The sequence below is a fragment of the Pleurodeles waltl genome, chromosome 9, assembly GCF_031143425.1.
Source record: "Pleurodeles waltl isolate 20211129_DDA chromosome 9, aPleWal1.hap1.20221129, whole genome shotgun sequence".
Lineage (NCBI taxonomy): Eukaryota > Metazoa > Chordata > Amphibia > Caudata > Salamandridae > Pleurodeles > Pleurodeles waltl.
This window is the reverse complement of record NC_090448.1, coordinates 300,707,880-300,723,373: the sequence shown is the minus strand read 5'-3', so window position 1 is coordinate 300,723,373 and position 15,494 is coordinate 300,707,880. Positions and strand designations below refer to the sequence as shown.

Sequence of the window (15,494 nt, the reverse complement as noted above, 5' to 3'; positions counted from 1 at the left end):
AGCAACAGCCAAAACAGCACAATTGAGGTCCAAGAGGGATCTGAGAGAGTCAACCCACAGCAGTTGTTGGTACAGAAGGGTCGAGAACAAAAAGGTTGACATTGCAAAGCTCAGGTACTAGCCAATGATCCTGTGCTGTAGCCAAATGTGTTGTGTCTGGTGATAAGTGGCCGAGTAAGCAAATCGTACCAGAAGTGCAGCTACCCGCAATTATTCCAGAGGAAAATGAAGAATCCACTCAAACTGACAGTGATGCAGAAAGACCAGTGACTTGGAGATCAATGAGAAAAATAGTTCCAAGTCAAAAGTAAGCAGCACCTTAATGGACCTATTACACAGCCTTTTGTCTTAACAATTTAAACACAGCTGAACATTTTTGAGTTCTTTCTCATGTTGGAACTGAGCTTTCAGATTTCATTGCCAATTAATAGACTGAGACACTACATTATTGAAGTAGATATTAGTCAATTTGAACTGAGCTTTTTCTGACAAGAACTTTTGAGCTGTTAGTACAAAACCTGATAAACTTTCTAGAAGGTCAAGAACAATTTGCAAGTATTGAATTTTTGTAAATAATAATTGCTATTTGCTTTGCTCACAAATAAAAAGAACTCAAAGAGACAATTGCTATTTTGCTGCAGTTTTTACATTTTATACTTTCATTTTTCCTTAGTTGAAGTTAGAGAACTCAGACAACCCACAAAATCCAAAAGAAGTAAGCTTAATTATATATGTATGTATAGGAGTACTAGTTATGGCACTCCTGATGATGATTGTGTTATTAACTTGGGGAAAAGAAGAATTAGCTCATTCAGCAGCCGGAAGACAAGCAGCCCTGGCCCCATATTTGCAACATGTAGGGAAATTGTGTATATGCAGTCCCAAGTAAAAGATTGATGCAGTATTTCTAGGGACTTGTGAATGCAGAAGAGTTTTTGTTTAAAAGTGTTTGGACCTTTATCCTAGCTGGACAAGACTCCGCTATACCGGGAGTCTGTTACATCTGTGGAAAACAGGCTTATTTCAAGTTGCTGAAAGGATGGTATGGTATATGCTATCTAGGAGTTGTATTTTCAAAGATATAGCACATGGAACCCTTCAATGACCCTGTATGGGATAAGAAAACAAAGGTCCGAGTTAAACTAGTGCTTCAGAAGTGACAGGAGACATTTTTGGGGCATTGATTCCATCAGTAGGAGTGTTCCTAAATGACCTGAGGATTACAAAGTGGTTAACAATTGTAGTTAAGTTATCTACAAGTAAAGCAGGTGTCTTCTTGTTTGTAGGCAGAGAAGTGGTTGATAGGAGATCAATGGTTTTACAAAACAGTTTTGCGTTAGACATCCTTCTTGTGAATCAGGACATAGTTTGTAAGGTTTTACAGGCAAAAAATGATGCACTTTCATTGCAGACAATAGTAAGGAGCTGAGGAAGTACATCAACACATGACTAACTTGAAAAACGTGAAAAATGATTAACCTGAAAATGAAATCAGTTTAAATACCACACTTGATATTCGACATACAACTGGTTTTAACTATCACTCATTACTTGAAAATACAACCACATGATGCTGGGCCAACTGACCTATGAGTGCAGACAAACAAACTTAAATATGTAGGTGACATGCTATAGATCTATGTACTTACCCTAGTAATAGGTAAGAATTACCCTTCGAGGGGTCGTGGGGGTAGGCCCTGTAGACACACCCTAGAGTTTTGCTTAATGAGACCACAAAACAAAATGCCAAAGAGTCAAGTTCCCAAACAAGATATTAAGCCTATACTTTCATTCAGACGAAACAAAAGCATCAGGGACAGACTGGTCCACAGCAATATATGGCAAAGAGCCCAGGAATGACAAGCAACATTGTGGCCCTTCCCCCAGTGACATGGCACTACCCATATGGTAATTGTTCTGTATGCCCCCTTACTGAACAATCAAAAACACTAGATCTTAGGACTGGCGTCAGTATGGGAACAAAGAGCCAACACCAATTGCAATAGCAGGAAAGTGATTTACATCATCACATGCCCTTGTGGCTTCCGATACATTGGGATGCCCACCAGGAAAGTGAGAATCTGGATTAGTGAGCACAGAACTACTGTGCGGTGTGGGAGACATCTACTAAACTCACTATATATTTCTTGGAGAAAAATCATACAAAGATATGAAATGGTTAATCATTGAAAAACTTTCCTCTCAAGGTGACATTACCAACAAACTCTTAGAAAAGGCGCAGATATGGGTCTATAAACTATGAACAAACAAAGGACTTAAAGATGACATACCATGGCAATAGCTGAACCTTCGCTAATCCTTTTTTTATTCATTACAATCTGACAATAGGAATACATTTCCATTCTAACAGCTAACCACAACATAGGCAGTGTTTCATTAAGTCACGCTTCCTAAGGCCACAGGGGTAATTTATTTAACACACTTCACATCATCATTAAGGGTGTACTACCAAATCTCTTTAGCGTGTTCCACATTGAGACCTCTAAGGATATATAAAAAATTACAGGCACCTTTGGGGATGCGTGCATATCACTGACTAGAGGTGAATATACTGACCAAAATGGCCGTTGAAAGACTGAGGACAAGAGAAGCCAGCAGAGTGAATGTAGTCAAAATACTATGGGTTACACCCTGCTGTGAGAAGGTTCACCAGCTTTTAATTTTTCCTTTTTCTTTTTTCTTCATAGGCTCACCTGGTACTAAACATTCACAGGTGAACAGCATTCTGTATTATACAGATATTGGTGATTTGTTCACAAACAGGGGGCATCACAAAAGTCTCTTAGATATTTTTGTATTTAGGGTAAATAGGCGGTGCAACTTATATGAAACTTATCAAGTCTAACTTCCATTATATAAGTTCAGGGGACTACATTCCCCATGATGCACCAGGCACATTTGACAGGATTCTAGGAGGCATCACTGTGCCTTGAAATGCCAGGAGAGAGCATGCAAAACAACCTACGTGCACACCGCTCACATGTGGGTGTCATAACAAGAGTCCTCACAACCCATGCCAGGGCTTCCACAACTTTACGTGCAGCACCTGCGTCCTCTAAGCAGTATGCGCTGTACTTAACCCTCATTGGCCGCCACGATGAGCAGCAGTGACAGCCTCAAACAAGAAGCGTGACCTTTGTACTCATTGGCTAAGCTCTCTTACACTGACAATTCAGACAACAGCGCACAAGAAGATGGAAAATACAGCTCCACTGCATTCTATGGTCATCAACCGGGAAGAGCGGTATGCTGAGTAGGTTTCAAAAAGGTAGGTACCCTTGACAATGTGAGTAGTGTGTTTTCCGGGCACTAAGGCCCTTGTTAAGGTCATTGTTTGTATTTTGGGCCTTCCTTATTTAAAAGTTGGCAACAAAAGGGAGGCCTTATTTGAATTATCTTAAAATGCTGGCTCTTTGGAGTACCGTTTTGTCTTCTTATTATGCAAACCCTAGGTTGTGACTACAGAGCCTACTCCCACTAAATCCTGAAGGATAAGTCTTACCTACTACTAGGTTAAGAACATAGAAACCACAACATGTCACCTACATATTTAAGATTGTTTATCTGCACCCCACGGCCAGTTGGCCCACCGTCATGTGGTTGTATTTTCTAGTAACAAATTGTGGTTAAAACACGTGGCCTTGAATGAGACTGATAAGCATAGTTGGCACACTGTGAGATGCTAAACTAAAAATGAGTGTGACATCTTGGTTTTGTATAGTGCATTAGTCATTATTTGCATTATGGAAGGAACCTCTCATTAGGAGGTCAAGAGCGCGCCTTTTACAAACACGTTTTTGGCACTGATTGTCCTCACCGTGTATTGTTCGTTTTTTAAGAACGTCCAAAAGGGCAAGTACTTCACAGTCATTGCTAGCAAATATCTATGTATGCATGCCACATTTTATCTGCATACGACAAAAGAATGCATCCCTGACGAAGGCCCTGGCCTTCTTAGGCCATTAATGGAAGGCAATAACATGTTGGCATTTTAGTAGGGTGATAGGACCACAATATACTTAATGCCCCTCATAAATAGGCCGTCATTACAAGTGTGGTAGTCCGAGGACTGCCATACTCCCGGTGACAGATGGATCGCCACACTCCAGGTGGACCGACTGCCACATTACAACCCTGGTGGACAGAACCACCTAATGACCACCTAAACATGGTTCCTCACATGGTGACGGTGGATGGAGTTGCACTCAGCCAGGGCAGGGCTGAACTCAGCGCCCCTGGTTGTTAAAACTCAGCTTTCTGCCAGCCTTTCCATGGCAGGGACACCGCCATGGAAAGGCTGGTGGGAAGCCAGTTCTGGGGGCTACAGGGGAGCCCCGGCACTGCCCATGCCCATGCGCATTCCGAGGGTTCTGGAGTGCTACTATACTGGTCTCGGCTCACTTAAAGGCATACAATCATGGGGGGGATGTCGCAGTCATGGCAGTGGTGTCCTCCCCACGAGTTTGGTGGTCCCATGGTGGGACCGCCAAACTCATAATGAGGCCCATCATTTTAAATCTTTCCAATCCTTCCTATTAATAAAGGGATACCTTGGGGTTGAATGAGAAATTTTATCTAGTTAAAAAATCTCCCTGCACTGCAATATTCAAAGAGCTTCCTGAAAGATGGTCCAGGCCACCCTGACCTTTAGGAGTAAGGGTGAACCTGATGCGATGATGAAGCATGACACTACTGTGGATGAGGGTTATATAAAAAAAGTTTGCCCCCTTTTTCCTACCTCTCACTAAGGTGGCATTTAGGTCTAGCTCATTTTTTCCTTCTCATGAGAGTTGCCTCTTCTAAGAGAGTGATACCTTAGTGGTTATTACATATATGGTTTTATATGCTGTCTGCCCTAACTCCAGGTTTTGCCTCATCTCTTCTGTGAGATTTGCCTGTCAACTTCTGTTTATGACAGACAGCGTTCTAGGGTGGTAGGCTGTTTTCCATTTTTAGAACATGCAGGACGCACTGGGCTGTTGTTAGCTAATCCAATGTGAAGATGAAGTCCATTAGCACCCATCATTGTGGTTTGAGGCTGAGTAAGAGGTTTGATGACAGAAGTGGTGCAAATAACAGATGAAGCTGAAAAAAATACTATCACTGCTAATCCAGTTCCTCAATAAGAATTTCTGTTCCACAAATTTATAAAACATATGTTTCCTAGAGTTTCAATTGATGAGAATATATATTTGAAAGCAACCCTGCTTGAGGGCAAGGGGACGCTTTCTTACCATGGGGCACGCTGCGGGGAGGAACTGGCGGTGCTAGCACACTTCCAACGTGAGTGGACAGAAATGGCAGGGTATCGCGGGTTCCACTGTCTAGACTCCAGCTACTTGGGGCGGCTGGCACAGCTGGAAAAAAGTACATTATCATTAAGGTCATGTGCCATTTGCAAAGCAATAAATAAGACAAGACAGCTTCAAATAAAGTATGATTAGAGGTTGAGGAACAGTTTTCATCAACAGCAATGTGGTGTAACCCACCATGCGTCATACACTTAAAGGAAACATAAAGGATATACTCATAGATCCACTACTTTTGTTTCACTCAAAGGCCCCAATCAAAGGGCTCTGTATTTTCTGATTAGTCTGTAAACTGAGCTACTGGCAGAATTGAGAATTACAAAGCAATGAAGCATTTCCAATGTTTTCTCTCATAATGTGCAGAAGCAAAACAGACCACAAATGAAGAAAACTTTGAGGGAATGGTTGCAGAAACATCCATCCCTTGTTGACATTCCTACCAATTAGGGGCATTCTTGGAATAAGCATCCTAACATCCTGTATGATTCAGTACTACGGATCCTTTATTGCTAAGAGTAGTCCATCTGATACAGTAACAATGCTGCCTATCCATTGCCTATCAAAATAAGTGGCTTTATTAGTTAAAGGTTAATGGAATACGAATTATCTTTCTCAGGGAGAAGTAGAAATGTTTTAAAATGTGAATTGAGATTTGCAGTCAGAGTGCATTTTTATTCTGAACTATGAGATCCCTTACTCCTAGAGATTGGTGTAGATAGAAAAGTTCTTATTCTGGAAAAAACTGTTATGGACATGAAGTAAATAAAATAAAATAAAAAACATTGGATGGAAATTTTAAAAGGGGAACAACCCAAAGTACTGTTTGTGCACATTAGTCCCTTTTTGTACAGAACTGTAAGTCATGAGTAATAAATTGAGTAAATCCCAGTGCGGTTTATATGTAGCACCAGAATTTTGGTCTTGTCTAAACACAGCATTAGTTTTCTGTTTTCAAAGACAAATTGTGAACAATGCAATGTACAGAGTAGACTCAATGTACTCATGAGCTGCGAGTCATGAGTGAAAACTGGGCATGAGCCACTTGCTCATGACTCGATGGCTTTTTTGTATATCTCACTTCTCCGCACCTGATTCTATGGCCTTCACCCCAGTTTGTGTGTTTCCTACCCAAGCAGCATTTTGGTCTCTCCACATTTTGACTGTATTGCACATGATTCCTCCTCTGATGTCAGGCATTGAATTTCTGTACAAATGAGGAAATATTTTCATTGCGTCTCCTTGCTCCCGTCCCACCTTTCTCCAGCCCCCTTTTACTTCACTAAAAACTATTCCACTCATTTCTGCTTGTCCTGCAGCTTCCTTGCATTATGAATGCTGCCACTCATTATACAAGCAGGTGGCCATTTTAATTGTTTTTTTAATCTATTCCAAGATGGTGAATGTGTGCCCATATGCATACACACGCACATATATAAGATGGACATTTTTGTGCACTGTCTTAATGTTTAAGGAAGTATATTCATTGGAGGCCACCATATGTGTATACCTACACAAAGTGTCCATCTTTGAATGATTAATGAAATTAATTTAAAGACGTGAGCAAACACATGAATCTGCATTGTGGCAGCAGCCTCCTTTAAATCAATTTTCTTAAAGTATGCAATAAACCTGAATTTAGATTCCCGTATGAGTAAAATTGCTCTCTTTGTGAAATATTCAAGTTAACTCTTTTTCATTGATACAGGATGCTGGAAGGTGAAAATATATTATTAACCACAAAAGTTCCGGGAGAAAGAAAAATTAAAGGAGAATAAATAAGGAATCAAATGGTGCCTAGACACAAGATTGTACAAAAATATAAATTATTTTAAAATAATGTTAATTAAACATATAACAGTGGCTCCATGTGTTAAAAAAATCCATATGTACAAACAATATACATTATAAAACAGAATAGTCAAAGTGGTGGGACAAAGAGTCAAAACTAAACACAAAACCACAATTAGTGTAACAAAAATCACAGTCAATGTTTATTTCTAATCAGCCAATTGGGCGTCAACAGCATTTCCACACTTATTGTTAGCTGGGTCATCTGGAAGATGAATATCAGCATTATTATTCTGACGTGCAGTGCTTTAAAGACTTATTTTATTAAATGAGTACACGTCCCTTACCTTTTTCGACAACAGAGAGATTGGGGTCACTGCACGGTTTGCAGGGCCCAATCACCTGGTGGAGAAGAGTGCGCTGAAAGTTGGGGGGCTGTAAAAGGCAAAAAAAGTGCATTATCAGTATTCCTACTGGAGTGTAGATTTGAAATAAAATCCTTCTCATCACTTATGATTAGCCGTAGTGGAACATGGGTTCTTACATGGAACAGTGGTTATACCTGAATAAATGAAGTGAGCTTTATTTCAGCATTTCAGATTTAGAAATAAAAAGACTTACTCAGGCAACTAGACAAGCAAGTCAATAATCTTGGTATTGCTTTTTTGGGTGTAACCTTTATCTAACTAAATGGTTCCTCACCTTTAGACTATTCCCATTTGCCAGACTGTATCGAGAAGTTGTAAAACAATTGTTGTCACAGACTGGTAGGTGTCACTGTGCAGCTGCTCATTGATGGCATTCCACTCCAGAAGTGATGAATGGTGCCAAGGTGGTGGGTCTGTGAAACAGCTCATATCAAAAAGTCCTGCAGGACCGAATGGGAAAAATGCCTGTTCTATCAAACCTGGCTGTCACAGTTTTAGTGCTTTGTGAATGTGTGCACTAAAGCCCATGCTGCAGCCTGATAGATATCACAAACATGCACACCACATGCCAACTCTATGGTACCAGCCTTGGCCCTGGATGCTGCTTCTTAGCCAATGCTTACCACCTCTTAATGCAGAGGACTATCCACTGTGACAAAGTTATTTTCTTCACTGCCTTTCATGGCCACAGAACTCCTCACAAAAAGCTGATTGTCCACTCAAGGGTCTTTGGTGCGAAAGATGTAAAAGTTCAAGGCTTTTTGGTGCTCTCCTTTTCAAGGGGTTAGGCGGTGCAATGAACCTTGAGAAAGTGACGGGTGACCTAATGGAAGAAGGAGTCATGGCTTTTGACAAAAGGCCATCTTGTTCCTTAGCAGCAGTTTATTTTGTGAAAAGGTGGTGAAAGGCAATTGCACCAAAGAGCTTGGAGCTCAGGTCATTTAAAACATGACAGTTGGTCCGGCAAATGAAACAAAGGCTGAAAAAGGGCAGACAGACAACTGTTAATGGTGCCCACTGCAAGTTCTTCCTGTGCCAGAAATAATACAAACTACAGGGCAGCCGACAGTTTGGCCTGGAATGGTCTGGGATACAGCTGCCACACCAGGTCACATACTTGTCCAAGAGTCCAGGTAGTTAGTTTTGTAGAAGGGCAGCTGGCAGCAAGGATGACATCCACAGCTTTTTGAGAAATATCAAACACTGTCAACTGCTGCTGCCCAATCTGCATGCATAGGAGTTTAAATTGCAGAGATACGGATGCAGGGCCCTGCCCTCCTGCTGCAACAGGATATTCTCCTAAATCGGTGTCTTGATCGCAAGATAGATATTCATGTCCACAAGTTGAAAGTACCACACTCTCCTTGCTCAATCCGAAGGCACTTTGATGACTTTGGTCCAGTTGTTCCTGATATTCTTCAACACTCAAGGCAGGAGAGGCAGCAGTGAAAAGAGGTAGAGTCCCACACTCCACTCCAGCTGGAATACATCTCTAAAAGACAGCCTTCTTGAAAACTCCAGTGTGCAAATCTTTTGACAGTAGACAGTCTCAACGGTGATAAAAAGATTAAGTCAGGGTACTTTCCATTGTTGTCAGATGCCGCGTGCCAACTGCCATTTGTCATCCAACATTTGCTGAGATGTCTGCCCTATCATTCAAAGATCCCACCAGGTGGTTCATGACCAGGGAAATGCCTTGATGCTCCAGCTAACTTGAGGGAAGTAAACCCCTTGGTGGAGGACCCAGAACCCAAACCTGCCCTGCCTGGTGCAGTACCACATAAAAGTGGTGTTGTCCATAAGAACGGGAACCAGCCTCTATTGATGACAGTAGGAAGGGTCTCATTCGAAAACCAGAGTCTTCCGATCTCCACCTCTCCCAAATGACCACCAAAGCCCAGCAAGGACTCATTCATCACCACTGTCAGCTTCGGGTGGGGCAAAGGGAAGGGTCTGCCACTGATAGTAATGCAGACAAGCCACCAATGCACATCATTTGCAGTCTCCTCCAAAACCTTGGCAGAATCCAATAGGTTCCTCTGACTCTAGATCAATAGAGGCAGGCTCCACTGCACAGCCCGCATATGCCCCCTGTCATAGTCAATGAGCAGAGTTCAAAAGGCTCTTTCTCTGAGACCCGGGACCGCGGCTGAACCACTTGGATCAGAGTCTGAATGTCCTACACTTGTTGTAATGGAAGAATGACTGAAACTGCACAGTATCCAGAATGGTTCCAATGAAAGAGAGCCTTTGCGAAGGAGTCAGGTGAAATTTTGGCATGTTGATAGTGAACCCCCATGATGTAAGGAGGTTCGCATTTGTCTGCAGATGATCTATGACTGACTGTGGTGAGCCCAATTTCCCCATCTTGTCATTGAGGTAAGAGAAAACTGGAATCCCCAGTCTTCAAAGGTGTGCTGAGACACCTGCCATCACTTTTGTGTACACCCGAGTGACACTGGTGAGGGCGAAGGGGAGCAGGATCCAATGCAGACAGAACTGGGCCAACATGAGAATCCTGAATTTGTCCTCCTTCCGAAAACAGAGAGATAAAATAGGACAAAGGCCTTCGTCCTTCTTTGCCACAACAAAATAGTTGGAGTAACAGCCAGTTCATATTTCCAGGGCTGGACCCTCTGTCCTTTGACCATAAAGGCCTGCTCCATTTGAAATAAGACAGACAAATGCTCCTGTGAATGCTGATCTGATGTAGGCTGGGAAAGGAATGGTGGGGATCTCTCTGACCATGTCCACAGACTGTTGCCTTAATAAACAGTTGGCATTCACCAACCTAAATGCCTCAATTCGGTTTGACTCTTTTTCTGAGGGGGTTGTAAGGAAAATATTGGGGTTTATCTTGCTGGGGGAAGCTTGGCCACCCAGACTTTCTGGCGTGGGATGTTACATTAAGAAATCAAGGTCACCTGGTGTTAGTCTGTGGAGTCGGGCCCATTAGCGTATCAGTCAACAGTTCAGTGAAAAGCAGCAAAGGTTCAGAGAAAGCCCATTCAGGCTGTAGAACTTCAGTCGGAATATTTGTCTTGAGTTCCATAGGAGGAAATTGGAAGCCCTACCACCTAAACTGTGTGACATATCACCACAGCAAAGGCAGCACTCTCCTCTGCTGATGGCCTGGGGGAGAAATCAGCCCAGTATCTGGTGATGAGTCCAACACACTGGCCCCCAGCAAATCTGTGTAAAAGTTGTTATCCTTATAGTTTGGGGGTAAATCATCATCTCTATTGTTATCACTGAATGCTGGTTGACGTGGTCGGAGTCAGAACCAAAAAGGTTTTGGAGTACTGAAGGGTAGCTCTTCTTTAAATGCATTATTGTATTTGAATCTGACTGTATGGGGACCAGGTGCATTGGAGCATATTTAGGATGTGACCTCAGCCAAGGCTGAGATGAGTTTGGCTAGGAGTCAGACACAACTATTGGTATGGAGTACTCCTCGGACACCAGTGGCATCAGAGTGGTGTCGATATCAATGTGAATTTCAGTATCAGAGTGGAAGTTGTCACTGAAGCTGAGGCAGAACCTGAGATGCCTTAGGAGTCACTGATGGGTCCAAAGATGGATCTGCTTACGGTAATCCAACTGAAGGCCAAGCCGGATCCTTGAGGCATGAAGGTTCACCAGAGGGAGATGGAAGAGTGCTGGAAATACATGCAACATGGCCTGTTTAAATGCCTTAATCTGTTGTGTCATCACCGATTGCCTGGAAAACTCAGGGTGCAGCACGATCAGATATGGCGTCATCTCTTAGGAGTGGAATTGGAGTGAGACCCAGATCCTGATGCCCTAGCCACTTCTCTGGGAGAGAGTGGTGGGACTTGTGTGAATCACACATTGGCTTCAGGGGCTTCTGCTTGAAGTTCAACTTACCACGAAAACTTGGACAACAATGAGGACATGCCAGAGGAAGGGCCCGAGGGCAGGTCTGCGCCCTGGACTTTTAGCGAGAGCAGGACTTGTGCGATATCTTACAGTGTTCGGTGATGTACAGCTGCACTTCATGTTCCCTGATTTCCTTTGGATTCATGATGGCACACTCTCCGCATGACTTGAAGTTGTGCCCTGAACCCAAACACTAGATACATACCTCATGTGTGTCTTTCACAGACATTTGCTTGTGACAGTCTGAAAAGGTATAAACCCTGTTGTTTTTTAGGGTACATTGTTCCTTACAAACTGTTTTTATTGGAAACAATGTAGTAAAAATACTAATCAATCAATAAGAAAAAAGTTTGAACTAGCCCCTGATCCATGGCACAGAATGAAAGGAACTGAAATAGTGTAGAAGTGACACATCCAGCACGGAAAGAAGTTAACGTGGAGCTACACGGTGCCCCCTACTGGCAAGTGGCAGCAATGCTATTTTAGGTCTTCAGGAAACAGTCTGGCATTTGGGGATATTCTACAGGTGATGAATCTGCAGTTAGAAGTGTCCATAGGAAATATATGAGTGTGCATAAACACACGTAAAGCTACAATCATAATGCTAACTTGTTAGAAAACTAGAAATAAATTATTAATAGAAGAAGAAAACAGAAAGCTATATGTATATTCTTGCATGAGACATAGAATACAGAGAATAAGGGCTAGTTTCCCAGATCCTACAGCCCTCTAAACTGTGGACTATCACTGTGCATACTGAAAAGTTGTGTACAGTGACAATAGCATTTTCCACAAAACCTGAACCACAATTTTACAAAGAGAGTGTTACAGTTCGCAGTTTATCCACAAACTGCGTTTACAGGCCTGAAAGAATTGCATACTTTTCTTCTTATGGAAAATGACATTTCTGCAGCTTTGCCTTAGAATCAATCATTCAAACACATCTTTCCACATTTACTTTATTGCTGATGTCATTTTAAGACTTTGGTAAGAAAAAGGCCCCATTTACATTATGTCACCCAGCAGAGGCTAGCTAAATGAAAGTGTGAAGTTGTGGGACAAGTCAGATAGGTAAGACTCCTTAAAAAAGATAAACATGGGCTTATCACAGCAGTGATGTGACACGTCAGCCTAGCAAGGGCCGGTCAAGAAGGCAAAGAAAATAACAGGTGGGTTGGTTTTGGCTTAGTCTTAGTATTTAGTAAGTACACAATGAAACATTTAGTCTTATGATCTCAAGATGCGGATGTATTATATCCTAATTTGTTCAATTAAGTTGTATCATATATAGGTTTGTACGCTGGATAACATATCCTTAGAACAAATATGTCTTTATTAAGGCAGGTAGACTCTCATCCAAGAGGTGTGGGATGCTCCATCTTCAAGTCCACTCCTAGCTGTAACATTTTATACACAGTGAGCTCCTACTGGAGGACCCAGTGTGTTGGGGGTCACCATTTATGAGCCAGTTTGTTGGGTATGGAGATGTTACTCCACCCGAGGTGGATCAAATAATACAATTATGTAGTGGAAGGTATTGGTAGTGTAATTCATTATGCAGTTCCTAGCACAAGATAAAAACAAGTGACATAAAGTGGGTTATCAGGACTCATCTTAGCAAAATTGTCCACATGTTCTTAACCATCAAAAATGAGTCAAGGTCAACGGCACTTGTCAGGCCAATACTGTACCCTACATCGTAATTAATATGTCCTTTTTTGTCATGTGTTAAGGAAAAAGGCATTCAATTAAATACCTACACCCCGAACAAAGGCAAAACGTATAGTTCAGATGCTGGCGCAATAACAAGGGCACAGAAACAATATTCTCCTATGGTGAGTGTGAAAGTCCTTATAATATACACTTTACATCAATTTTAGGTGTCAACAATCGCCACTTCAAATACACCCTTCTACTAGGCGGCATTTGATCTCTTTTGCTGACCATACTTTAATATTATTACGTGAAAGTGGGATGTTTTCCTGAAAACACTTAGCTATAACAGCAAGGTGATTATACCTTTATTCATGTTATTCATTTTATGCAGGTGTTACATGTGTAGTTAGGCTTTTTACGGATGGATGTGTGAAAGACAGAGAGAATGAGAGGAAACAAAGACAGACATGCCATCGAACATATAAATATATATATATATATATATATATATACAGAGAGAGAGAGATAACTCACGAAGATAAGAGCTCATGCACATATTGGGAAGGTAGGAAGCTATATCTATGGAATGAATGAGAATGGATAGAAAAGGGTATAGGGTTTCCAATAATGTTTAGTGTCAAATTTTATCCTCAATATATGCCTGTAACAGCACAGACATTGGGTTAAATTATCATACTAAGGCGGTCATTCTGACCCTGGCGGTCAAAGACCGCCAGGGCGGAGGACCGCGGGAGCACCGCCGACAGGCCGGCGGTGCTCCAATGGGGATTCCGACCGCGGCGGTAAAGCCGCGGTCGGACCGGCACCACTGGCGGGCTCCCGCCAGTGTACCGCCGCCCCATTGAATCCTCAACGGCGGCGCAGCTTGCTGCGCCGCCGAGGGGATTCCGACCCCCCCTACCGCCATCCAGATCCCGGCGGTCCGACCGCCGGGATCCGGATGGCGGTAGGGGGGGTCGCGGGGCCCCTGGGGGCCCCTGCAGTGCCCATGCCACTGGCATGGGCATTGCAGGGGCCCCTGTAAGAGGGCCCCTAAATGTATTTCACTGTCTGCTGCGCAGACAGTGAAATACGCGACGGGTGCAACTGCACCCGTCGCACAGCTTCCACTCCGCCGGCTCGATTCCGAGCCGGCTTCATCGTGGAAGCCTCTTTCCCGCTGGGCTGGCGGGCGGCCTGAAGGCGACCGCCCGCCAGCCCAGCGGGAAAGTCAGAATTACCGCCGCGGTCTTTCGACCGCGGAACGGTAAGCTGACGGCGGGACTTTGGCGGGCGGCCTCCGCCGCCCGCCAAGGTCAGAATGAGGGCCTAAGTCTGATATATACTAAACAACAAAGAATGACTTGCGTACGTAGATGGGTTAGAGTACAGAGATAGAGACGGATTCCGGTGATCGAATCACCACAAAAACATGCACTGGCTCACTTTCAAAATAAAGAACTGGTGTAAGGCCTAAGTTACCTGCCAATAATTGTCATTACATGAGAGTCTTCTCTTCATTGATATAGTGCTTAATGAGGCTAGTTAGGTTTCGGAGGGACAGCTCCGGTACCCAATCCAAATAGCTTCCTTAACTATAGGCCTAACCCTTTTATGCGCTATAAAACATAGGACGCATACCTTTTTTTCTGAAGTACTGCCTAATTCACACTCCTTCTTTAAGACAGGACTAATGGGCAGAGAGTGGCAGGATTTAATAGTGTAGTGAAGAAGCGACGACTAATGTATATGATTGATAAGTAATTTTGGAAATTACTCCGTTGTCTCACTTCCTTAATGTAGTGACTATAAACCAAAGCCAATCAAATGTCAGCAAAGAAAGACAGCGGGAGATCATGGTCTATCAGAACTGTCTACATATGAGACTCAGTGAAAAAAAAATGGATTCTGTATCTGCGCCTGCAAATCTAATATGGACTGAGAGGCAGGGACTTCCTGGAAATAGACAGAACAGGATCAGCATCAATACAGAGATAATACCAAAAAAACAGGTACAGGTTCCCTAGTGCTTGAGTGACGCGCCCCTTGAAGAACAGGATTTTTGAGCACCAGTAGACCAATGCCAACATAGTAGTGCTTGACATAGCAATCCATTGGCAGAAAACGTGACAATACTGTATATGCGTAATATCTCTTGGAGCCTTGCTGAGAGTCTTAGGTACATTGTTCGGGACCTGAACTTAACAGCCCACAAGTGTCACCTTCCAAAACTGATCTCTTTTCTAGGGCAGACTGGAAACATACAGACTTCTGAATCAGAGTCTGGTTTGTGATGGAAACATTGGAAAATTTTGAAGAGTCTCCCTCGAACTTTCAAAAAATGCTACGACTACATTCTAGTGTTAGACTGCATGCAAAACAAATACCAAAT

General features: G+C 42.8%; 1 protein-coding gene across 1 annotated transcript in view; it reads right to left on the bottom strand.

The window, feature by feature from the left end:
- The window catches only part of DOCK3 (dedicator of cytokinesis 3), a 1,331,886-nt gene that overhangs the window by 70,381 nt on the left and 1,246,011 nt on the right, over nt 1-15,494 (bottom strand). The window contains exons 51-52 of the mRNA XM_069206772.1: nt 7,466-7,553; nt 5,256-5,378 (exon numbers count right to left, since the gene is read on the bottom strand). Coding sequence (XP_069062873.1) covers nt 5,256-5,378; nt 7,466-7,553 — 211 coding nt within the window. The remainder of the gene's footprint in view (nt 1-5,255; nt 5,379-7,465; nt 7,554-15,494) is intronic.